Source organism: Canis lupus, chromosome 1 (assembly GCF_048164855.1).
Source record: "Canis lupus baileyi chromosome 1, mCanLup2.hap1, whole genome shotgun sequence".
Classification (NCBI taxonomy): domain Eukaryota; kingdom Metazoa; phylum Chordata; class Mammalia; order Carnivora; family Canidae; genus Canis; species Canis lupus.
This window is the reverse complement of record NC_132838.1, coordinates 99,271,492-99,295,806: the sequence shown is the minus strand read 5'-3', so window position 1 is coordinate 99,295,806 and position 24,315 is coordinate 99,271,492. Positions and strand designations below refer to the sequence as shown.

The following is a 24,315-nucleotide window of genomic DNA, read 5'->3' as shown; positions in this document are numbered from 1 at the left end:
CAGTCAACAGATTAATATCCTGGCTTTTTTGACCTTCAAAACCCATGCAGGGGCAGACATTTAAGAACTAATTGACCGCTCCCACCCTCGCCTGTTAGCCCCTGCACGTGCAAGGGGAGCTGCAGACACGTCCTCGCCCTCTGTGCTCCTGGCTCCTGAGGAGGCCTCTCACCACCCTGCGTGGGCGGGCCCAGGACCCTGGCTCTCCTGATGCCTGCCCTCGGAGTGGCTCTCTCCCAGCCATCTTACTCTGCTGTGGATCCTTTGTGCAATACCTAATGTACGCCTTTCAGTCTTTGCTCCTTCCTCCCCACTTGGTGGAGCGAGCCTTGCAGAGGCTGCTCTGCTGTCACCACGAGGGCCCCTGGCTGCTGCCAACTAGGCCTCCGCCCTACCTCTCACCAGCATCTCACTCAGCCAGGACCTGAACACAAGGCAAAGCAGACTCTGCACCAGGCATGTCACCCTGTGCTGTGTACTGGACTGCGCAGTGACATCTTGGGAAGTCCACTGGGGGCTGGCTGGAAATTCCCCAGGCAGAGTGCTAGTTGCTTCAGGACACCGCCTGCGATGGCCCTGGCCCACTGTGCTAAGACCTGGTGGCACCACAGCAGACCTACCCAGGCTTTGTCACTCCAATTTACTCCTGGTGTTTGTAGAGACCCATCTCTCCACCCTGACTGACCCACGTGTGGGTTATGTGTCACCCTGGTGCCGGTTTTCCCAGAGTAACCGGTTTGCCCTGTTCTTTTGTTTTATTAACAGCACCATTTTGGATGGTAAATTACAGAGTCGCTGGGCTGAGGGGCTTTTGTCTACAAACTTCCTGATTCCAAACATCACAGGGCCATCCCAGAGATGGTCAACCAGAAGAGCATACTCATTACCTACCAGAAAAACCCACAAGGCTTCCAAAGTCCCCATGGGTCAATGTTCATTTCATTGGGTTCTGGACCAGATTGGCTTGGGCCACATCTCCCAAGGGCCTGCTCTGACAACTCTCCTGGCATTTACCGGGTGGCTTCCTGTGTTACAAAAGCACACATCCAACCCCAAACTAGTAGCTCCTTTCTGACATCTCCCACCCCCAAAGCATTACTGCCTGGCATCTGCTCTGGCACCTGAGCTTCTTGGAGGTGGGATGTGTCTGCCTGGGTCACCGCTATAAACCCTGCACCTGCTGTGTACTGATGTAGTAGACAACCTAGATGGATGGGCAAACCCCTCAACACGCACAACCTGCCCAAGCTGAATTGTGAAGAAATAGGACATCTCATAGTCCTGTAATTACTACAGAGACTGAATCAGTGATCAAAAGCCTCCCAGCATGGGGTAGCCTGGGTGGCTCAGAGGTTTAGCACGGCCTTCAGCCCAGAGCATGATCCTGGAGACCCAGGATCAAGTCTGTCAGGTTCCCTGCATGGAGCCTGCTTCTCCTTCTGCCTGTGTCTCTGCCTCTCTCTACCTCTGTGTGTGTGTATCTCATGAATAAATAAAATCTTAAAAAAAAAACCCCACAAAAACAAAAGCCTCCCAGCAAAAGCCCAGGACCACCTGGCTTCACTGGTGAACGCTGCCACGGATTTAATTTAGAAACCAGTGACTACCAATCCTTAAATTCTCCCCAAATGTTGAGGAGGGAACACTTCCCTAACACTTTCCCTGAAGCCAACATGGCCCTGATACCAAAGCCAAAGACTCTACAAGAAAAGAGAGCTATGAAAACAACCCTCATGAACCTTGAGGCAAAATTCTCAGCAAATACCAGGAAACTGCATGCACTCCTGAGTTAGAAAGATGGTACACCCCAGCCAAGTAGAAGTGGTTCCTGGAATGCAAGGATGGCTCAGTCTCCAGCTCACTCCCTGTGACACCACGCTAACGGAACAAAGGGGTAAAGCCCACAGGATTGGCTCAACCAACGCAGGAAAAGCACTTTTCAAAATTCAACACACTGTCATGATAAAAGTGCTCAACAAACAAGGAATACAAAGAAATTTTTTCAGCATAGTAAGGCCACATATAAAAAGCCCAAAGCAAACATCATACTCAATGGTGAAAAAGCTAAAAAAAAAAAAAAAAAAAAAAGGTAAAAAAAAAAAGTATTTCCCCTAAGATCAGAAATGAGAAAGAGGCCACTTTTACCACTTCGGTTCAACACAATATTGGAAGTTCTAGGCAGAGCAATTGTGTGTGCATAAAAAACAGCATCCAAATTAGACAAAAGAAGTAAAATTATCTTTGTCCACCAAGGACATGATTTTATGTAAAATCATCAAAACTTAGGAACTCAGAAGACTCCACAAAGTACTGTTAGAAGTAATAAATTCAGCAAAGTCACAGAAATTAAATCACATAAAAATCAGTTTTGTTTCCATACACTAAGAATAAACCAAGGCGCACAATCCCATTTATAAATCAACAATAACAAAGAACCCCCTCCCCTCCAGAAACAACCTAGAAATACACTTCAGCAAGGGGACAAAAGATTTGTGTGCTGAAAAGTATAAAACATCACGGAAAGCAGTAAGACACAAATAAACGGAAACACATCACACGTCCATGGATCAGAGTACTAACATTGTTAAGATGGCAATACTACTCAAAATGACCTGCCAATTCAATGCAGTCCCTGTCAAAATTTTAATAGCCCTTTTTTCCAGAAATGGAGAATTCAATCATCAAATTCAGAGGAAGATGTAAGGACCCTAGAAGATGTGAAATGAAAAAGAGCAAAGTTGGAGGTTCATGCTTCCTGATTCTAAACATTTTTTTTTAAGATTTTATTTATTTGGGGATCCCTGGGTGGCTCAGCGGTTTCGCGCCGGCCTTTGGCCCAGGGCGCGATCCTGGAGTCCCAGGATCGAGTCCCGTGTCAGGGTCCTGGCATGGAGCCTGCTTCTCCCTCTGCCTGTGTCTCTGCCTCTCTCTCTCTCTCTATGTCTATCATAAATAAATAAAAATAAAAATCTTAAAAAAAAAGAAAAAAAAGATTTTACTTATTTATTCATAGAGACACACACACAGAGAGGCAGAGACACAGGCAGAGGGAGAAACAGGCTCCTTGCAGGGAACCCGACATGGGACTCGATCCAGGGTCTCCAGGATCACACCTTGGGCGGAAGGCAGCACTAAACCGCTGCACCACCAGGGCTGCCCATGCTTCCTGATTCTAAAACTTACTACAAAGCTACAGAAATCAACACAGTGTGGCCTAAGTCTGGACATACAGACCAATGAATGACAACAAAAAGCCTGGAAATAAATGGTCAATGGATTTTGACAAGGGTGCCATGATCGTTTAATGGGAAAAGAAGAGCGCTTTCAACACATGGTGCTGTGAAAACTGTGTCTCTGCAAGTGAAAGCAGGATGTTGACTCTTACTAATACCAATACAAAAATTAACGAAGAATGCATCAAAAGCCTAAACCTAAAACACAGGATCGATCTTCAGGACACTGGATTTGGTGATGATTTCTTGGATGTGTAGTCAAAACGTGCAGGCAACAAAGAAGAAAAAATAGTTGAACTGGATTTCCTCAAAATTAAAAAGTTCATGCATCAAAGGATATGATATATCAACAATGTGCAAAGATGACTGACTGAGAAAACATCTATCTGGTAAGAGATTAATATCCAGAATATATAAAGAACACCTACAACTAAACCAAAAAACACAGCCCAAATCAAAAATGAGTAAAGGACTCAAGTGGACATTTCCCCAAAGAAAATATAGAGATGGCTAATAAGCCTACGAGAAGATGCCCAACATCATTACTCATTAGGGAAATGCACATCGAAACCACAAGGATTCAAATTTTTGCCACCCAAAACAAGCATTACATTGAACTGCACATTGAAAAATCAAAATAAAAATTTTTACTTCAAAAAAAAAAAAAAAAACCCAACCCCACAGATAGCACTGCAGCCACATTAGGACAGCAGTAGTGAGCACACCACACACACACACAACCAGACAACAGGTGTTGGCAAGGATGCAGAGAAAGGGGAGCCCTCGTGCCATTGGTGGACACACAAACCGGTGCAGCCGTTCTGGAGAACCGTGCAGAGGCCCCTCAAAGGGTGTGAGAGAGACACACTGTATGATTGACCAAGCCCACTGCCAGATACACACACGTAAAAGCAGGAACACAAACAGGTATTTGCATGCCCACGTTCACAGCAGCATCATTCCCGACAGCCAAACAGTGGGAACAAGCCGGGAGTCCTTGAACAGTGCTGCACATGTGAGGCATGGGTTGGATACAGGAGGGACCAGCACCCTGTCTTACGAAGGAAGGGAGTCCTGATAGTTGCTGTGGCTTGGGTGAGCCCGGAGGGCTTGGAGCCCGTGGAGTGAGCCCGTCACAGGGCCTGTCTGCACAGGCCCCACCGCCACCAGCCCCCAGAGCAGTCAAGTGCTCGGACACAGGGAGCAGGGTGGTGGGCAGTGGGGCGGGATGGGGGTGGGGTGGGTGGGCAGTGTTTACCTGGACCGGGATTTCGGTGGGAAGACAGAAGTTGCAGGGGTGATGGCTGCATGACAGGGCGCGTTTCCTGCCACAGGGCTATGCCCTGGAGAGGGCCAGCTGGTGAGCCGCAGCCTGTGTCACTGTGCTGAGCGGCCAGCCCACCTTTGCTTACCCTGTGGACAGGGAGGGATCCCCTGGGCCAGGAGGTGACAGCAGGGCCTGCCCTCGAGGCTGGCTGCAGGTGCCCACCCTCCTGGGGCCCCTCGGGGGTGCTGAGGTCTTGATGCTTACACAGATGCATCCCCCGTGTGCCGGGCGTGGAGGGAAGTGGACTGTGCCCCCAGGAACGTGGTGGCTGTGGTGGCTGCGGAGGCCAAGAGCCGACCATGTGGAAAAGCCGCAGTGGGAGGGGACATCTGCCTCCCTAGGCCACCGCCCCCTGCTTCCTGGGTCCCCCCTCTGTGTGGCCTGTGAGCTTGGGTCAATACAGGCCCTCCCCTCTGTGCTGGTCCCCCCAGGGCAGTGGGACACGTGTCACCATGCCCTTTACAGCAGGAATGTGGGCGCTGCAACATGGCAGGGCATACAGCAGGTGCTCAACGCGCAGCTGAGGAAATGAGGGAGAGACAGGAGAATGGGGAGGGGAGGCGGGCTTTCTGGAGGGTGAGCACGCAGAGCCTTTGGGGCCCCTGTGGTGCTTACTTTATGTGCAGTCAGCTCGCAGCCTCCGAAGACCTTCGAGGAGCAGAAGAGCACGTGTGCAGAGCCTTCCAGACGCTGCGACGTGAGCGGATGGGCAGGGGTGGGTGACGGGAATGGTCCCTCCCCTCCGGGGGGCTTTCCTGCTCCCAGCCTCAGTGGCCCTGTGACACCCACCTGTGTGCCTGCTCCCGTGCTTCCCTGGCTGCCGGGTGCTACAAACGACGAAGCACAGCACCCGGAAAGCCTCTGACCAGCGCTGGTGACATTGTCATTTGTAATCGGGCAGGGCTGCCCAGTGGGGGTGGCCTCCCTGGCCCCAAGGGGCCTCCAGGAGTCTCTGGCCTTGCTGGACGGCAGGGGTGGAGGTGGACAGTGCTGCTGTGAGCGAGTCAGCACCATGGGGGGGGACCGTCACCCAGCCGCGCCCAGGCCACCGCGCCCAGGCCCTCGAGCCTCCTTGCACATGCAGCTCCCCCACCTGCACTACTTCACCCAGGGCAACGGCAGGTGCTTCCTGGGGCCCTGTGTGCCTGGCCCAGGAGGGATGGAGAGGGCCGAGTGGCCACGGTGGCTCAGGTGGGGGATATGGGTGCTCAGTCCCCAGTGTCTTCTCCACTCTCCCCCCCACCCACCGCCCCAGCCGGGGCACTGCCAGGCTGCAGCCAGGCCCCCCTCACTGGGGATGGTGGGTGACCATGTCAGGCGCGCTAGCCCCAGAGGAGGGAGGGCTTCGCTGAGTCGCCACAGGTGGGGCAGGAGGCCCTGGGTGGGGAGTTGGCACCCTCAGGAGGAGGGCACAGGGCATAGGCAGGCTCCCTAGTGCACCCCCAGAGGGGCACGGGGCACCCTCACAGGAGCCTGACCACCCAGGAGGCCACAGGGCCCGGAGCCAGGCAGCAGCATCTTGGGGGCCTGTAGCACGATCCTGGGTGTCGTGGTGGGGGGGGGCCCACATGGATGGGTGGCCGGGCTCCAGGGCAGGGAGCCTATGTCAGCCGTTCTGCAGGGACTGAGCACTCCTACAGGGGTCCTGTGTGGGCAGCTGAACCCTGGGTCAGGGAACAGGGATGGGGGGGACATGCGGGAGACACCAATGGGCATGTCCCTCTGCTCGAAGGTCGCGGCCACATTATTCCTTGGCCGCCTGTCGGGAAGGACATGGTGCAAGGGCTCTCCCCACAGCAGGGGCTCCCCCCTGTGCCCTGCTTCCCCCTCCCAGGCCGGTCCTGGTTCCTTCATCCCTCCTCCCCCACCGGGTCCCCCATGGGCTCCCCCACCCCACCTCTCTCCCAGGGTCCCCCCTTCCTCTCTCCCCCCACAAACTGCCCCCATTCCTACCTCTCTCCCATGGGGTCTCCCATGGGTTCCCCCTCCGCACCTCTCCCCCACCGGGTCCCCTCACCCCTCCCTCTCCCCCCCACCCTTCCCTCTCCCCCACGGCCCCCCCGCCCCTCCCTCTCCCCCACAGCCCCCCACTCCACCTCTCCCCCCCGGCTCCCCTCACCCCTCCCTCTCCCCCCCGCCCCCCCCCGCCCGGCTCCCCCGGCCCACCTTCACCCGGCAGGTCCCCGGCCCGCCTTCTCCCCCGGTCCGCGGCCCGCCTTCCTCGGCAGGAGCGGCGGCCCAGGCCGGCGGGCGGAGGCGGCGCCACCCGGGGCGCTGACGTAGAGGCCGCTCGGCGGCCGGGGGTCCCTTCGGTGGGGCCGCGGCTCCCCGCCCGCCGCCCCCGCGCGTCCATTCCCTTTTGTGTCCCGCGCGCGGCCCGGCCCCGCGCACACTCGCGCCCTGCGCCCCGGGGCCGGCGGGCGGCTCCCGGCGCGGCCCTGCTCCGCGCGCCCCGCTTTGTGTGGACGCGCCGGCCGGGTGCGCGCGGGCTGTCGTGCGCCCCCGGCCCCGTCCCGGCCCCGGCCCCGGCCCCGGCCCCGGCCCCGGCCCGGCCGCCGGCCCCCCGCCCGGCCCGCCCGGCCCGCCCGGCCCGACCCGGAGCGCAGCGCGGGCCGAGGGCGGGCGGGCGGCGCGAACATGGCGACGGTGCCCGTGTACTGCGTGTGCCGGCTGCCCTACGACGTTACCCGCTTCATGATCGAGTGCGACGCCTGCAAAGACTGGTTCCACGGCAGGTGAGCGCGCGGCCCGCCGCCGCCCCGGCCCCGCCGCCCCGGCCTCGCCGCCCCCGCCCCGCCGCCCCCTCCCCGCCGCCCCGGCCCCGGCCCCGGCCCCGGCCCCGGCCCCGGCCCCGGTGCGCGCCCGCTCGCCCGCCCGCCGCTGCCCGCCCGCCGCTGCCCGCCCCTGCCCGCCGGCCGCAGGCCCCCGCCGCCCGCCGGCCGCGCGCCCTTTTGTGCCCGGGGCGGGGGCCGGGGCCGGGGCCGGGGCGGGGGCCGGGGCGGGGGCCGGGGCCGGGCGGGCGGGCGCCCCTCGCGCGGCGCACAAAGCGGGCCGGGGGCCGCGCCGGGAAGTTGGGGCGCCGCGGGCGGCGGTGACAGCGGGGCCGCGGGGAGGCCGGCTCCAGGCCCAGGCCCGGCCCGCCGCCTCCCCCGCGAAGTTGCAGGAACTTTCCCGGCGCGGGCGCGGGCCCCGGAGAGGCGCGAGCGGCGGCCGGGCCGGGGGGAGGGTGGGGGGCGGCCGCGGCGGGAGGGCGGCCCGGGGGGGGGGGGGTCCGGCGCGCCCACCCCCGCCGCGGAGCCGGAGCCCGGGACGCGGGCCGGTGTGTGTGTGTGTGTGTGTGCGCGCGCGCGTGTGTGTGCGTGTGCACGCGGGGGGGCGGCGGGTTCCCCCCGCACCCCACTTCCTTGGCCCGCGGGGTGGGTGACCCCACGGCTCCGTGGGGGGTGCCGGGCTGGGCCCCCCTTCTCCTGCTCCCCCCTCTGCTGGGGGGCGCCCGGTTCGACTTGACCTGTGCTCTCGGGGCCGGGTGGGTGCCGCAGGCCGGCCTGGGCCCCTGGCTGTGACCTGGCCCCGGGCCTAGTTTTCAGAGCGAGGCCCCTTCCCACCCAGAAGTAAGTGGGGAGGAGGAAGAAGAGATGCTCACGGTGCCCAAACTGCTCCAACAGGTTCTCACGTGTTTGGGCCTGGACAGGACAGGGGCCAGGGCCGGCCAGGGGTGGCCAGGGATGGCCAGGGCCCGTGCCCTCCGGGGCTCCACCAGCCGGGCTGGGGCGACCAGGAGTGTGTGCTGGTGGGTGGTCTGCAAGTCCCTGGCTCTCCCGCTCCCCTGAAGGGTGGATGGGCCAGTAGCTCCGCTGGTTCCCAGGTTGGGGAGCCAGGCAGCCAGATGTGACAGGACCACATCTGGTTGGTCAGTACCAGGCGGTGGAGAGGGGCAGCGCAATGCCTGTGGCAGGGACCCCGGGACGAGGGGGGGGCACTGGTGTGGGCAGGGACACCTCCTGAATTCCCAGGGGGCCTCGGGGGCTGCCTTTCTGCCTGTGGATTCCCAGGGCTGCAGAGACCCGGGGCAGACAGAGGTGTGTGGGGGCTGCCTCTGGACTCTCCAGGACGGTCCTGCATGCACACCCACCAGCTGGCATCCCTTCCAAGTTCATGGCCGGACCAAGGGTGAGAGCTGCCACCTGATCCTTCAGGGCTACTCAGTTCCAGAGATGCTGAGAAGCTGACCCTGAGCTGCCAGCCTATGGGGGCCCTCCCCTCCTCCCCCTCCTGCACCTTCTCCCCCTCCTTCTTTCCTCCCCCTCCTCCCCCTCCTCTCCCAGGGCCTACTGAGCTGCCTGGGTGCCCAGGCCTCATGGAAGGCCTGGAAAGACCTTGTGCTGCGAGGAGCCCTCTCTGCCAGGTTGGGAAGGCAGGCCAGGTCTGAACTAGACTTTGAGACGGGGGTGTGGGGTTGGGGGGGAACCCAGCAGTGGTGGGGGGGCAGACCGGGCAGAGGGGCTGAGAGCTGGTGGATCTGCTGGACTGGCCAGGGTACGTTTAGCCTTATCTCCTTACTCCTCATTTCTCAGGGGAGGGCTTTGATTTGATCCAGTGTAGGCACAGGTTAGTTCATCAGCCTGGAGTCACTGCTCCGCACATGGGGTGGCCCTGGTGTCTACGGGGCCGTGCTCCTCTCCTGCCCTGGGCACATTGTCAAGGGCCTTTCAGAAATGAGTCATGACATAGCTTTCCCTGGGGACTTGGGGCAGGTGCCGAGATGGGGCTCACAGGATCCAGGGGTGGGTCTGGGCACCCTTCCTCCTTGCCCCTGCACAGACCCCCTCTTCTGTGATGAGAGGGTGCCATATGCTGCTTGTGCTGCCCCAGACTCTCCAGATCCATGTCTCCCCATCCTCTTGTTTACTTGGGGTTCGACAGCTCGCCTCATTTTATTTTCTTTTTCTTTTTTTTTTTTTTTTTTTTTTTAGAGAGGAGAGGGTGCAGGGATACCTAAACTAAGCAGGCTCCATAGTGAGTGCGGAGCCCGACTCAGGGCTTAAACTCACGACCTGAGCCCAAATCCAGAGTTGGACGCTTTCCTGACTGAGCCATCCAGGCGTGCCTCAACTCATTTTTGAAAACTTTATAACTTTTTATTTTTGAGAATTTTGGACTTAAAAGAGTTACCAAAGTGGTTCCGTGTCCATAGACCCGTCAACCTGCTTCCTCTGAAGGTAGCATCATGGCAGACTATGCAACAAGCACAGAAACTGAGGCAGAAGCATGGGGCAGGCCCCAGCGGGCTGTTAGCCAGGTTTGACTTTCCCTGACTGCTCCTGCTCTGTTCCAGGACCAAGGGTGCATTTCAGTCTCCTGAATATTTCTTTTAGAAGGAAATTTTGTATCATTCCCTGAAATAGCACATTAGTGTAACTTGCAGGAGAGGTACTGTAAAAATAAACATAACCGTTAAACGGCGGCAGGCTCCAACTTGTCCCACCTGTGATCTGTCACGTCCCTCCAGGGCACCGTGTTTGGGGAAGGCTGGGAAGGGTCTCTGTGGTCACCCACACTCACAGGGGCCCAGGCTTTGCCGGGAGGGTCCCAGTGGTGTCACCAGGCAGGGACGTTGTTGGGGCAGCTCGGTCCTCGCAGTGCCGCCTGTTCCCAGGGCACGTTGGCCTCTGCAGGAAGCCTGTCTGCTGGGCTGGGCTGGAAGGGAGGAGCGGGTGGCACCCCATCTCCTGGGTCCGGGGCACCCTGCCGTCCTGCCGGCCTACCCCCGCACCGCCTGCACGGCCCGCACCGTGGCTCAGGACGCTGTCCTCGACCTGGGGCAGGGAATTGTGGCCAGCTGCCTCCCGAACTGTCGTGTGTGTCTGGCAGGAAGTGTGGTGCCCTGTGGGCTCGGGGACTTGCCTCCCAGGTTTGGGACTGCGGAGCCCCCTGGGGCCTGTGTCCCCACCGCTGCTGCAGCCGCAGCCGCAGCCGCATCGAGGCTGCTGCAGGGAGTGACCAGCATCTTGCCTTGTCACCACCCTGGTGGAAAACGGGAATGAATGTGTTAGAGTGCCACACATCCCGAGGCTTCCCGGTCCCTGTCAGCCGTCAGTTCCAGGGGCTCTGGAGGCATCAGCAGTAAAATTGATTTTAAGGAGCTCAGAAGCCGGAGGTGTGGTGCATGCCCTTGGGCGACAAGTTTCCTTTTCGTCTCTCGGTAGATGTTTTTGGGCACGTGTTGTGCATGGGTTGAGGTGCTGGCTGCAGAGGTTTCCAGGGTCACAAGGCACATCCGTCACCTCTTGTGGGGTTTCTTCGACCCGAGACAGACTTGGATATGAGGAGCTTGGTGCCAGCCTGGGAGAGCCCTGTGGGGCATGGAAGCCGCATGGGACCAGGGCTGGGAGCCCCATGGGGCCCCTGACCCAGGAGTGGAGGGGCGACCTGATAGGGTTCCTCTGGCCGTCGTGGAGATGTGGGGGGACACGGGTGCGCCCAGCAGCCAGGCCAGGTGAGAGGTTTGGGCAGGCCGGGTGTGATCTGCGTGCAACTCTGATTTCCACTTGTCCATGTGTGCAGCTGGGCTCCTCCCCACGAGGGGCCCCTGCTCTGGGCTCACCATCCCAGGACTGGTGGGCTTTAGGGGTACTTCCACGTCCTTATCCCACCCACCCATCCCTCTTGGGGTGGAGCCCTGTTGGGAGTCCTCGGCCCCCACTGGCTGGCCCTGTTCACCCCAAGAAGCGAGAAACATGTGCACGGGAGGGAAAGGGCCCACCAGGGTCAAGCTTCCACGCCGTGGCCTCCGCACCGGAGGTGGCAGTTACGTCCTCGAGCTGGGGCTTCCTGGTTGTTGGGAGGCCATGCAGTCCAGGTGAGTGTGACGGGTTAGTTGGGGAGACAGTCATCTTGGGACCAGGAGTGCTCAGTGTATGAGTCAAAGCGGCTCTGAGGAGATGGGGGCAGTGTCCTGCCTGCACCTCGAGGGCACAGTGGAGGCCCCGTTCCTCCGTCCTTGGAGTCAGGCTCGCTGTCATCACCACGGTATTGCTTTTATTGGAAGTAGTGGGCTGCAGGCATGTGTGATATGGCCTCCGTCCTGCAGCTCGGGTTTGTCGGGGTCGCTCAGGCTCAGGCCTAGCCTGCAGTTAGGCAAGGCCCCCTGCCCGGGCACCCTCTCCGGTGGGCCATGCCCCCCCCCCACCTCTGTGCTCAGAGCACCTGGCCACATGGTAGGACTTTCTCCCAAGAGAATGAGGAGATTGAGGGTAAGTGTCGGCCAGGAAATGGGATGTACCGGGAGAACCCTGCACTGAGGTCCTGGGGGGGAAGCAGAGCCCCTGGCGGGCTGCTGACTGGCCAATGTGGCTGCAGCCCTTCGGAGGGGCTCTGGCATCACGCTTAGTCCTGTTTGTCGGGTCCCACAGTGGCCTGCCAGTCGGCTACCTCGTCCCCTCACGCCACAGTGAGAGTCCTCACGCCTGGCAGGCGCAAGCACCCAGCTTACGTTAGTCTGGCTTGAGGCTGAGCAAATGGTAGGCACTGACCACCGCAGCCGTGTCCGTGGTTTCCCAGACCTGCTCGGAAGGAAGCACCTTTGCGGTGGGGAGTCCCTGGGGGTGCCCCTGCGACCCCACTGTGCCCAGCGCCCTGCGCATGCCTGCTCAGGGCTGTGCCTTGGGCCCTGCTCCTCCTCCTCCGACTTGGTCCTCAGCCCTGTGGCTGGGTGCTGCTGAATGAGCCCAATCTGGGGCGAGGGCCCACCACCCTGTGAGCGCTGTCTCCTGCGAGGAAACCTGGGATTGTAGCAGAGGCTGGCTGTGCCCCCACATGTGTGGCCTGTGTGCAGAAACCAAACTTTTGTCTTGGTTGCTGCTTATTTTTAATTGGGAGTGAGATGTACACGTGGTGCTGAGTGTTTGAAAGTGCGGGGTTTACTGCATCTTGTGCGCTGGGAATTTTGCATTGCCACCTCTGTCTGGTTTCCAAATGCTTTCGTCACCTTAGAAGAAAACTGAACCCTTTAAACAGCTCCCCCATCCCTGGACAGCTGTCCTTGAGTTTCCCATGACTCGGGGGATTTCGGTGTTCTGGATGTTTCCTACGAAGGGAATCCTACCACGTGGAACCCGTGTGTGGCTCTTCCCCCCAGCATGGCTGTCAGTCCATCAGGGTGGCTCCTGTCCACGCTTCTCTGGCGTCGTGCAGTGGGCAGACCAGGGTGGTTTACCCACTCCATGGACATTGGGTCTTCCCACCAAAGCCGTCGTCAATAGAGCCGTCATGAACACTCGTGTGCAAATATTTGTTGGAAGACCTCCCTTCATTCCTTTGGGACATTGCTGTGTCCTGCGGTTATTCTGTGTTTACCTGTCGAGGCGGCCACAGCTCTTGTCCATGAGGCTGCGCCATTCTGGGTTCCCACCACCCGCGTGGGAGCCATTGGATTCCTCTGCGTCTTTGCTGACACCTGGCATTTCCCACTTTATACATCCCAGGCCTCCACGTGGGTATGGAGTAGACTCTCTATCGTGTCGATAGACATTGTCCTCATGGCTGATGATGGTGAGCGTGGCTTCATGTGCTTGTCGTCCCGTTGTTTGCCTCCTTGGGAAAAATGTCTGTTGAAATCCTTCACCCATATTGAAATTGAATTATTTGATTTTTTATTGTTGAATTGCTTGAGTGTTTTATATGTTCTGGGCACTTAAAAGATACACGATTTTCCCTTTCCAGGAACTGTCTTCTCACGTATGGGGCAACGTCCATAGATGCACAAAAGTTTTAAACTAGGCGATATTTGGTTTATCTTTTTCCTTCTGTTGTCTCTGCTTTTGGTGTCGTATCTAAGAATCAATGTCTAATCCAAGGTGACAGATATTTGCCCTTTTAATTTCCACTAAGAATTTTAGAATTTTAACTCTTACATTTGGTTTTTGATGTAGTTATTTTTATATGATTTGGGGTAGAGATCACCTACATTTACTTGCAAGTGGACATCCAGTCATCCCAGGACCTGTTGTTCACAAGGCTGTTCCTTTGCTGTTGAAAGTCTTGAGAGCCTCGTTGGAAACCATTTGGCCTCGTACACAAGTCCTTGTGTCTGGGCCCCATTCCATTCGCTGGTCTGGAGCAGTCACACTGCTGCTGACTGTAGCTCCAGCAGGCTTGGACAGGAGGTGTGAGACCTCCGGCTTTGTTCTTTATGAATACCGCTTCAGCTGTTCGGAACTTCCAATTCCATGGGACTTTAGGATTGGCCTCTGTTTCTTCAGAAAGGGCCGATGGGATCTGACGGGGGAGACGCTGCGCCTGTAGATGGCTCACCATGGGGCATTCTGACCTCTGAACCGGGTTTTTGTTCTGATCCTAGAGCTCGGGGTGTCTTTCCATTTATTCAGATTTAGGTCTTTGGTTTCCTTCACGGTGTTCTCTGAATCCACCATGCCTCCATGAAGCAGACCGCCGCATGGTTTACTCCTTTGGCTGCAGTTGTAAGTGGGATCGTTTCTAGAACTTCCTTTTCGGGTCATTCATTGCTGGTACTTTTTTTTATCCCTGTTTAAAGAAACCACCTTTTAGTGATTGAATGTCCAGCATGAGGCGTGTGCATGATGCAGGGGTTCAGGCGTGTGCGGGGGTGTGTACACGTTTGGTGGCACTTGTGTCCACACGCTTGGGGGGGGAGGGGTGCCCGTGTCGGCTGGGCTTTGCCTCTGTCACATTCTGGTGTCTTCCAGACACTTGTGTATGGGGTGTTGGGGCACACGGGTCTCTATGTCCTTCAGCCTCCTCCCTTCCAAGGAAGCTATGGTGTGGGGGATCAGGCCCGCTGCTGGGTCCATGCTGCCCAATGCCTTGCTGACATTCTTGGGGTTCCCACAGTACTGGTGGGCAGGACAGCAAAGGTGGGGGTGCAGCCCAGGACCCCAGAAGGCAGGCTGACCCCTGAACCTGCAGCTTGGGTCAGCTCTGCCCCCTGGGCTGAGTGGGTCATGAGGACAGAGAACCTGCCCCAGGGATGGTAGCCTGGGCTGTTGACTGAACCATGAGTTCCTGCCAGGCGGTCCAGTGTCCCCAGGAAGTTTGGCCTTGTCTCTGGCCGTGTGCACGGGGAGTGGGTCCCGTTTTTTGCCTCACACAGAGATACAGGTGGCTCTCCTTCCTCCCGTGGCTGCCAGAGTATGGACACTGAGCATGGATGGTGCCCTGGGAGGGCCCTGGGGTCGGGTATGTGGCTCCGATCCCCCTACCCGCGCGGGCTAGTGGTCCCAGGCCAGACTGCACCTCGTCCCACGACAGAACACACACGCTCACAGCTCCCCTTGAAGGTTGGCTACTTTGACTGTCACTTGGCTTCCTCCGGGACACCCCGTCAGGGCAGTGTGGGTGAGCGGGAGGCCTGGGATGGTGCTTCCAGGGAATCCTTGCACATCCCTTGGAGACGCAGGGCTTTCCCAGCTGGCCCCGCTCACCATCCTCCCAGCTGGCCTGCCCTCAGCCACAGAGGGGATACGGATTCGGGGGTTCGGGCCCCATCTCCCTGCCGTGTGACACTTGGCATCCTGGAAAAATCCAGAAACTGTGGCCTGATGTCGTCGTTTGCCTCCTGGGAGCACAGGGCTGGGGAGGCGCAGGGGCTTCCTGAACGCCGCAGACCCCTGGGGATCAAGCAGGCGGGGCCGCATTGGAGCCCTCTGTTGAGTTAGTAGAAGGCCCAGGGTTGTTGCCCTGGGCATGGGGAGTCCCGAACATCTGGCACCCTGTGCTGTCCCCCAGCTGCTTTGGAATGAGGTGGTGACAGCAGGGACACCGGGTGGTGAGGGCGTTTCCTGCCACTTGTGTGCACGGAGCCCCGGGCACCCCTTGGCTGTGGTCCCTGTTCTGCAGCGCCTGGGCCACTCGGGGCCCCTGTCTGCCCTGACCCGAGAGCCACACTGGCTTGTGCTGCAGGCAGCCCCGGGTCCCTGGGGCTCAGGCACCGGTGGCAATAGCCCTTGGGGTGGCTTCCTGCCTGCCACATGAGGCGGCGTCAGGTCATCCGCTGCCCAGCTCCCCTCTACCCTGGTGCTAAGATGGTGGGCGCTGGCCAGGGGCCACCCAGAGCACCATGTGCTGGAGGGGGGACGATGGTGGGGAGGCGCCCTGGGGTGTGGGCCAGGGCCACGAGTTCCCATTTTATCCCCGGCTCAGTAGGATCAGGACAGAGCCTGACGTTCCCTAGCGGAGGTTTGATTAACCGGGTTCTGTGCTGGTGCTGCAGGGGTGGGGGGTGGGGGAACCTGGAGCGGGCAGGGGGGTGGGAAGGAGGGGAAGGGGGAGGGAGGGAGGGTAGAAGGAGCCTTGGTGGGGGCCAGGGGGATGGATGATGGAAGCTGGGTGGAAGGCTGACAGCCTGGCCCTGGCGGGCCTGGTGAGGTCAGAGTGTACCTGCCCCTGCTCCTGCCCCGCCCCTACCCTCGGCTCCATCTGCGCCCTGGAGGTGGAGCCCTAGCCGCCCCTGGGTCTGGTGGTGGGTTCGCACGGTGAGGACTCTTGAGTGGTCCATGTGGACGCTGTGTGTGGGGCCCTGCCTGCTGGGTGCTGCACGCTGGTAGGTAGGTCATGCACGTGTATTTCAGGCCGAGGCAGGGGTGAGCACCTGTGGTCAAGTGTGGGACTAGGGCTTGGGGCCCCTCACCTGGCTCCCCCCAAGGACAGTAGGTGCCCTGGGCCTGACTTCGGGCACCAGGCACCCCCCCCCCCCGACTCCGGTCCCCAGACTGTGACATTTCTGTGGGGGCCGGAGGGCAGTGTCACCATATCAGGCAGGGTTCACTTCGGGGGCACCTCTGGGCTGAGGTGAGGGAGGGACCAGGAGCGGGGGCTGGCTTTGCCCACCCGTGTCCCCTGCTGCTCCCAGCGCACGTTCTCCATCCTCCCCATAGCCATGCGCTCCTCCACACTGGTCACCTGGCGCCCCATGGTCTCCCCTCAGGTGTGTGTGAAGGCCTGGAGCTGGGGCCAGGCAGGGAAAGGACTCAGGAATACATGAAACTGACCCCAGATGGGACACGGGGCAGGGGGCAGCCTGCAGGCCTGGGGGCGTCCCGGGGACAGGTGGGAATCAGAGCAGCTGACGTTTCCTGGGATGAAGAACACCTGCCTCTATTCACCTAGAGATGGTGGCCGGTGGCTGGGCTGGATTTGTAAATGCAACACGAGCAGGTGGCGTTTTAAAACGGAGTGTGTGTCCTGGAAAGCTTGCCTTCTCCCGGGAACCAGCCCCGTTCCAACTTCCTGAGACCCAAACATACTCGTGTTTGCTCAGCTTGCATGCCACCCTCCACCCCTCAGGCCACAGGAGCCTGGGCATGCTGCGGGGTCAGGACATTGGTTCTGCTGCACCACCTGGCCAGCGTCCCCTCCGTGTCCCCTGCACATTCCCTCCATGTCCCCTCTGTGTCCCCTCCGCATCCTGTCTGCCAGCCTCCTGCGTGACGTTCAGCTTGTGTGTCACCTTGGGCTCCCCCGGTTTTGCCCAGGGACAGTCCTGGCCTTTAGGTGACCTGTCCTCATACCCCTGTACCTGACAGGTACGTTGGTGACGGGAAGGTGCGGGTCCAAAGGCGTGGGCCGTCAGAGGGGCAGTGGGTTGTGCAGGTCCCCCAACTCCCTGGGCCTTTGTGTCCTGCTCAGGTTGGTGTCCTAGGTGACACATCCATGTGTGTCCCTCCAGGGCGGAGGGTGCGGTTGTCATATCCTCGAGCAGTCGTGTCCCATGTTCTCCTGCTGTCATGTGGGTCTGCAGCGGCCATCCTGGGGCCCATGTCCCTAGGGCCCACGTCCCTGCCCCCGGGGTTTTTCATAGCGGCCCTGTGCTTTCCCAGGAGGCGGGGAGAACAGACCTGAGACGGACTTGACAAGCACCGCCTCCTGGCCCTGCGCTTCCTGCTCTGTGGCCCCCGGAGGCTCTCTCTGTGACTCTGGGCCCCCTCTGCAACCCCAGGCCCCCTCCACGGCTCCCAGAGGCCCCTTTGGAAGCAGGGTCAGGAGTCAGTGTCAGCAGCCTTCCCGGGGGGAGGTCCCGAGGCCCGAGGGGCAGGGGAGGCAGCGCCAGGACCCTGCCTCCTTGCCCGTGCTTCCCTGTTGATGCTCTGGGTTCAGGGGCTTTGGGTTCGAGTCCTGTGGGCCAGAAGATCCGTCCCTGGGGACCACGTAGCACCTCCCATGTGGGTACTACTGGGTCCTGGAGGAGGTGTCTTGCTGGGACCCCCTTGGCCCCTGGGGCTGCCCTGTCAGCATCGTGGGCCAGAGCACCCTGGAGGGCCAGAGCACCCTGTGGGGCCTTCCGGAGCCTTCCCAGTCGCACTGCCCGCGGTGGACGTCCCCCACCAGGCATGTGCACTGCTCGTGTGCCCTGCCCGTGTGTCCTGCTGCTGTCCCTGTTGTGCCGGGGCGGGTCCTTGCACTGTGGGGGCCATGCTCTGCCTGTGTCCTCACCCTCAGGACCACCCGGTGCGCAGCCGGGGTCCCTTAAGTGCAGGTGGGACACTGACACTCAGCATGTCCTCCCCCAAGCTCCCGGCTGCGGTGGTGCGCCACCCCCCACAGTCCTGACCACCAGGTTTCCATGTCCTGTCTGTGCTTTTCTCGTCATGTGGTCATGTGCGGTTAAACACGAGTGCAAAGAGTGGACCCGGTATTGCAACGGGACAGGCCTCCAGCCACACCGTGTCTGCTCCTTCGGGTGCAGCAGCCCTGGGGGCCCAGCTGCCTGTCGCTGGGGGGCTGGCTACTCCCTGTAGGCGGCAGGCTACCCGGGGCCACCTAACTCGGCCTCCTGGGCGCTGCCAGCGGGGGTCTGCGGGGACGGAGGGCTGGGCCTCCCCTCCCTTGCTTTGGAGTTCTGTTTCTGTTAATATGACCTGGACTGGTTTTGCCCGGGCCACTGACCTGTCTGGCAGCCTGGCTGTGGGTCGGTGAGGGCTTCAGGGCTACAGGGTTGAGGTTTCTGAGCTCCTGGCAGGGGCTTCTGAGCTCCTGGCAGGGGCGTCCCTCTGCTGCTCAGGGATGGTTTCCCTGGAAACTGCTGGAGTAGACTCTCCAGACTTGCGTCTAATTCTTAAAGGGACCGCATCCTCCACGTGGACTGCCTGTTGAAATCCGCGGGAGCAGGTCTCAGAGGCAGAGGGTTTGAACTGGGAGGTAATATGTGAAGAGCCCAGACCCGCAGGCTGGCAGGCCACGGGCTGGGGACCCGGGCTCTGGGGCCGGAGCGCATCAGAGCTGGTGTGCATCCCTAACTGAGCACCGAACACCTGGAGGAAGCAAGCCCACGTCCACAGGGTTGAGTGTTTTCTTCTGCGGCTCGTGGACCAGCCTGTGCCCCCGACTCGTGTCCATGACCGCACGTTACTTTATGACCCAGAGGAGGACAGGTGGGGAGTAGGATGGTCCCTGTGCAGAGGCCCTGCCCCTGTGGCCTCACAGCTCACAGGGTTTGTGGAGTTGGGCTGCCTTATGGGCTTGAGGGTACCCCCCACTGGAGGGCACCTGGCCTGGTGCCCTCCTCTTCCAGACGCCCTGAGGGGCCCAGCAGACTGGCTGCTGACCACCACCTGGGGCCCAGAAGTCCTGATAGCTCCCAGGCTATCCCAGGGATAGCCTGACCCACCTGGGGTACCACATGCTGGGAGCCCGCTCCTCTGACGGTGAGGACCAGGCTGTGGTGGGATAGGCAGGACACCCAGTGCATGTGAGAGCCATGGTTGCAGGGACTCTGCCGACTTCTTCTCCCAGACGTGGCTCTCAGCCCTCCAGAAAGGCCGTGGAAGGGACACAGGGTGCCCATGGGGCTCCCGGGGGCTGATGGAGTGCTCCCCGCCCCCATAATGACTGCTGCCAAGCCCCCTGCGTTGCGGTGCCCTGCTGGGCTTGGCTCCTCCTGGCCGTCAAAAGGCCCAGGACCCCGGGCCTCCTCGCGCCGTCCAGCACAGGGCCCCGGAGGCCGGCTCGTACTTGGCTGCCTCGTGGTGTGCGTGGTGCTCAGGTGCCAGGCCTGTCTCTCAGGTGCTGGCCCAGGTGATCCTTCCGGATGCTGCCACAGGGGGTGTTGAGGCAGCATGGCCGCCGGGAGCCCAGGAGATGGCCCAGGGCAGTGGTCCCCATGCAAAGGACATGTGGTCACTGGGAGGTGACCCAGGAGGGCATTTCCCTGAGAAGCAGCACCCGGTGCTGTCCTCTTGGCCTCACCCTGTGCCCCCTTACCTTGCTGTGGGTTTGCACCTGTGCCCTTGGAACTGGGTGGTGGTGGGCGAGGAGTGTGGCGCTGGGGTGGAAGCGGTGGCAGTGACAGTAAGGGGAGTGGTGTGTCTGCTGTCAGAGTGCTGGCACCCTAGACCACTGAGGGCAGCTCCTGTCTCCTGGGCTGGTTGGGATCCACCCTCTGCACACACGGCAGATCCCCTGGTTCTTCCACTGTGCTTGCTGGTTTGGTAAAGGAGAAAGGAGCCGAGTACGGAGGCTGAGTTCGGTGTTTGGGTGCCATGTGCTGGCAGGAGGGTCTGCGTGGCCCTGAGAGGACCCGGAGGGACTCTGAGCTGGGAACCCAGCACACGGGGTGGGCGGGTGTGTGGGAGGGACTGGGGTCCCAGTATGCTCTAGGAGGGAGACGGCCCCACCCGTCCCCAGCTAGGACCTGCAGGCGCCCGGGACAGGGGTGGCCGAGGCCCTGTAAGTCTGCCTCCCCCTGAACCACAGCGTCTAGCAAATGTGTCTGATTTGTTGCTTAAAGTGTTCCCAGAGTTTCAGATTTTAGCATCACTGTTCGTTTCCAGAAGTTCAGTGTTCTGCAGATTGTGTGACCATGTCTCGTGCTGTGTGAGTGCCCGTGAGCACCGTCATGCTTTTGAGCTCACCCCCCGCCCCCCTGAAGTCATTTGAAATTTGAAAGGACTTTCTGTTCTCAGGAGCCTCTGCTGGGACAGGACAGGGGCGCTGCTTTCCCTGGTCAGCTCCTGAGTTTGGAAATTTGAGCTGGGGGCATGGGTCAGGGCGCACCTGCCTCTTGGTGTCACTTCCCGGGGACGGGGCACCCTTAGGATGGCTGGTGGCCTCCTGCCTGCGGCCCTCCCCAGCCAGCGCCGCCTTGGCCTGGGCCTGGGTCTGGGCCTGTGCCACCACCCGGCTTCGGTGCCTGCTGGACAAGGCCTTCCGGGGGCAGAGGCTGCGGACCGTGAGGACGCTCCCCCAGGTGGCCGTCACGTCCTGTTCCTGTGGCCTTCATGGCCTGCATGTCCCGGGCAGGCTGCCGGGAGTCCGCCCGTTTTGGACATCATGCTGGGGCCGAGTCTGAGCAGAGGGTCCGGGTCTGAGACTCATGTGTGGTTCTTGGCCTGCGATGTTGCCCCCAGAGGCCGCCGGGGCGCTGGGAGACCCGGGGGTCTTGGGGAGACAGAGCTTCCGGTTGTCCCAGATCCTGGGCTGCATCATCAGGGAGGGACCCCCGTGTGGCCCGGACTGGTTGGGGCAAGGATGGGGAGGGGAGCTGAGGCATGGACGCGGAGGCCCCTGGGCTGGAGGCGGCTGGGCTGGCAGTGGCGCTGGTGCTGTGCTGGTGCCCTGGGCCCCAGGACACAGACAGGCACTGCCCTGCTCCACCCACCTGCCCCCCAGGACCTGACAGCACTTGGCTGGCCAGCCGAGGGGAGGGACAGGTGGCCCCTAGCGGGGCTGGGCATTTCCAGCTGCCGAGCACAGGGCGTTCACAGTGGACACAGTCTGTCCTGACCCCCAGCCCCCAGAATGCTGCTGTCCCTGGATTCTTCCTGCCTCCCAGCAGAGGTCATGGGCTGTCACTTGGGCTTTCCCGGGCCAGCCCTCACCTGAGCTTCTGGGGACTGCACCGGTGGCCAGAGCTGCACCTGCAGGGCCCCGGATCCCCCATAATCCACCTCCTGGTTTGGGGCATGCTGGGTGCACCCCGAGTCCCTCTGGCCTGTCCTGTGTCAGACCCTGCACCTTTGTCCACCTGCCCTTACCTGCATGGAGAAGGAAGCCTTTCCCGCCCTCGGCTGGCCTCCGGGAGACTGGCCTGGGCCTCCCCAGGGGCCTGCGTGTGGGCCTGGCTCAGGCCCCCAACTTTGAGCCCAGCATGAGTCACCCGAGCAACACATGGCTGGGTTCAGGGTGGGCCGGTCGGCATGCACAGGATCCCAGGATGCGGCCTGGCTGCCCACGGTCCACCTGGATACCCGCTGGCCAAGGGGACATTTTTACTGATTGGAGGGACTCCGGGCAACAGACGCGGGGGTGCTTGGAGCCCCAGGGGGAGGACTCAAGATGAGCTGACCCCCGAGGTGGGAGAAGGCAGGGGTGGTCTGGGGATCAGACCAAGCGGTATGGTGGGCGGCTGAGGGCCCGGAGCCCCGGCCCCACCCGTGGTGTCAGGAACCCTGGGTGGGCGGCCGTGAGCCTCCCGCAGGCGGTGGGTGTGGCGTGTCCTGCTCCAGAGTACCTGCCCGCGGCGGTGTCTGTGCTGATGCTGTTGCCACAGGCTTTATCGGTGTTCCCGTCGTTCGGGGTTCCTGTCGGGGCAGCACTTGTCCAGCCAGGAGCCCTCACGGCTCTCAGACACGCGTGCAGGTTTCCTGTCTGATGGAGAAAATAGACTTTATTTGTAGAGTGGTTTTGGATTCCAGGAAGACGGAGAGCACAGCGCAGAGGGTCCCCATGGACCCTGGCCTGCCCGCGGCCTGTTGTGGACACCTTGCGGGGGTGCGGCTGTCCGTCCGAGCTGCCCAGCCACATTGTTGGTGACTGATGCCCATGGTCGCCCTGGGGCTTCACGCGGGTGTTGTGACCCCGTGCACCTTGAAAACGTGCAGTGATGTGACACAGACTAGGCGCATGGCCTAGAAACCCTGTGTGTCCCACCTCTCTGTCCCTCCCTGTCCCCAGCCCCACGGGCTCCATAGTCCTTTGTCCCGGAACGCCGTATGGCTGGGCCCATGCTGCCTTTGCAGACTGGCCACCCCCCTCGGCGAGGCGCCCCTGTGGCTTCTCACAGCTGGCGGCGCATCTCCTTCGCTGCCGAGTCACCCTCCTTGGGCTCACGGACCCGGACTGATGTGTCCGGCACCCATGGAAGGATGTTTCCGATGCTTCTGAGTGTCGGCAATTACGAATAAAGCTGCATAAGCACCCAAGTGCGGGATTTTGTGTGCAGTTAAATTTTTAGCCGGTTCGGGTCAACACCTAGGGTTTGCCTGGTGATCAAATGGCAAGAGCGTGTTTAGCTTTTTTTTTTTTTTTTTTTTTTAAATATTTTATTTATTTATTTAGGATAGTCACAGAGAGAGAGAGAGAGAGGCAGAGACACAGGCAGAGGGAGAAGCAGGCTCCATGCACCGGGAGCCTGACGTGGGATTCGATCCTGGGTCTCCAGGATCGCGCCCTGGGCCAAAGGCAGGCGCCAAACCGCTGCGCCACCCAGGGATCCCAAACAACATGCATGTTACTTGCAGAGCAATTCTACCCTAAGGGACTAATTCTTTTTTTTTTTTTAATATTTTATTTATTATTTATTTATTTAAGTCACAGACAGAGAGAGAGAGGCAGAGACACAGGCAGAGAGAGAAGCAGGCTCCATGCACCAGGAGCCCGATGTGGGATTCGATCCCGGGTCTCCAGGATCGCGCCCTGGGCCAAAGGCAGGCGCCAAACCGCTGCGCCACCCAGGGATCCCTAGCTTTTTTTTTTAATGATTTTATTTAGTTGAGAGAGCAAGAGCAAGTGAGCATGAGTGGGGGTGGGGCAGAGGGAGAAGCAGACCTCCCCTCCTGAGTAGGGAGCCCGATGTGGGGCTCGATCCCAGGACCCTGGGGTCACGACCTGAGCTGAAGGCAGAGGCCTCACCAATGGAGCCCCCCAGGCACCCCTGGCACGTTTGGTCTTGTGAGAAGCTGCCGAGCTGTCTTCCGCAGCGGGGGTGGCGTCCTAAGTCCCCAGCAGCCTGCCGGGCACACCAGGTGCTGTTGGTGTCCTGGACGTCAGCCGGGCCAGCAGGCAAATAGTGGGATCCTGTTTTAATCTGCATTTCCGGGATCCCTGGGTGGTGCAGCGGTTTAGTGCCTGCCTTTGGCCCAGGGCACTATCCTGGAGACCCGGGATCGAATCCCACGTCGGGCTTCCGGTGCATGGAGCCTGCTTCTCCCTCTGCCTGTGTCTCTGCCTCTCTCTCTCTCTCTCTCTCTCTCTCTCTCTCTCTCGCTGTGTGCCTATCATAAATAAATAAAATTAAAAAAATAATAATCTGCATTTCCCTGATGACCGCGACGTGGAGCATCTTTTCATGCGCTTGTTTGCTGTCTGCTTGTCTCCTCCGGTGAGGTGTCTGTGGATCCTTTGCCCATTTTTAAATTGAGATGTTAGTTTTCTTATTATTGTGTGTTTAAGAGTTGTATATTTTGGATACTAGTCATTTACCAGATACATGTTTTGCCAAGATTTTCACTTAGTCTGTGGCTTATTTTTTCATTCCCTTAAAAGCGTCTTTCACAGAGCAGTTTAAAAAAATTTCAGTCAAGCTCAGGATATCAGTTTTTTTCTTTCATGGATCGTGTCTTTAGTGATCATACCTCAAAAGACACCAGGACACTCAGATTTTCTCCTGTGTCTTCTAGAGATTTATCATTTTGCATTTTATATTTAGGTCCAGGATCAATCTTGAGTTGATTTTTGTAAAGCTATTAGATCTGTGTTCTCATTCTTTGTGTGTGGTATGTGTGT

At 59.8% G+C, this 24,315-nt stretch overlaps 1 protein-coding gene across 2 annotated transcripts in view; it reads left to right on the top strand.

Moving 5' to 3' along the window:
* The first annotated feature begins 7,138 nt into the window (after positions 1–7,138).
* The window catches only part of PHF2 (PHD finger protein 2), a 67,284-nt gene continuing 50,107 nt past the window's right edge, over positions 7,139–24,315 (top strand). The window contains exon 1 of one of the 2 annotated variants that reach the window (XM_072842086.1): positions 7,139–7,295. In XM_072842086.1, coding sequence (XP_072698187.1) covers positions 7,198–7,295 — 98 coding nt within the window. In that variant the 5' untranslated portion in view covers positions 7,139–7,197. Of the gene's footprint in view, positions 7,296–8,584; positions 8,731–24,315 lie in introns of those variants that run through there. The other variant, XM_072842095.1, reaches the window with a different exon arrangement.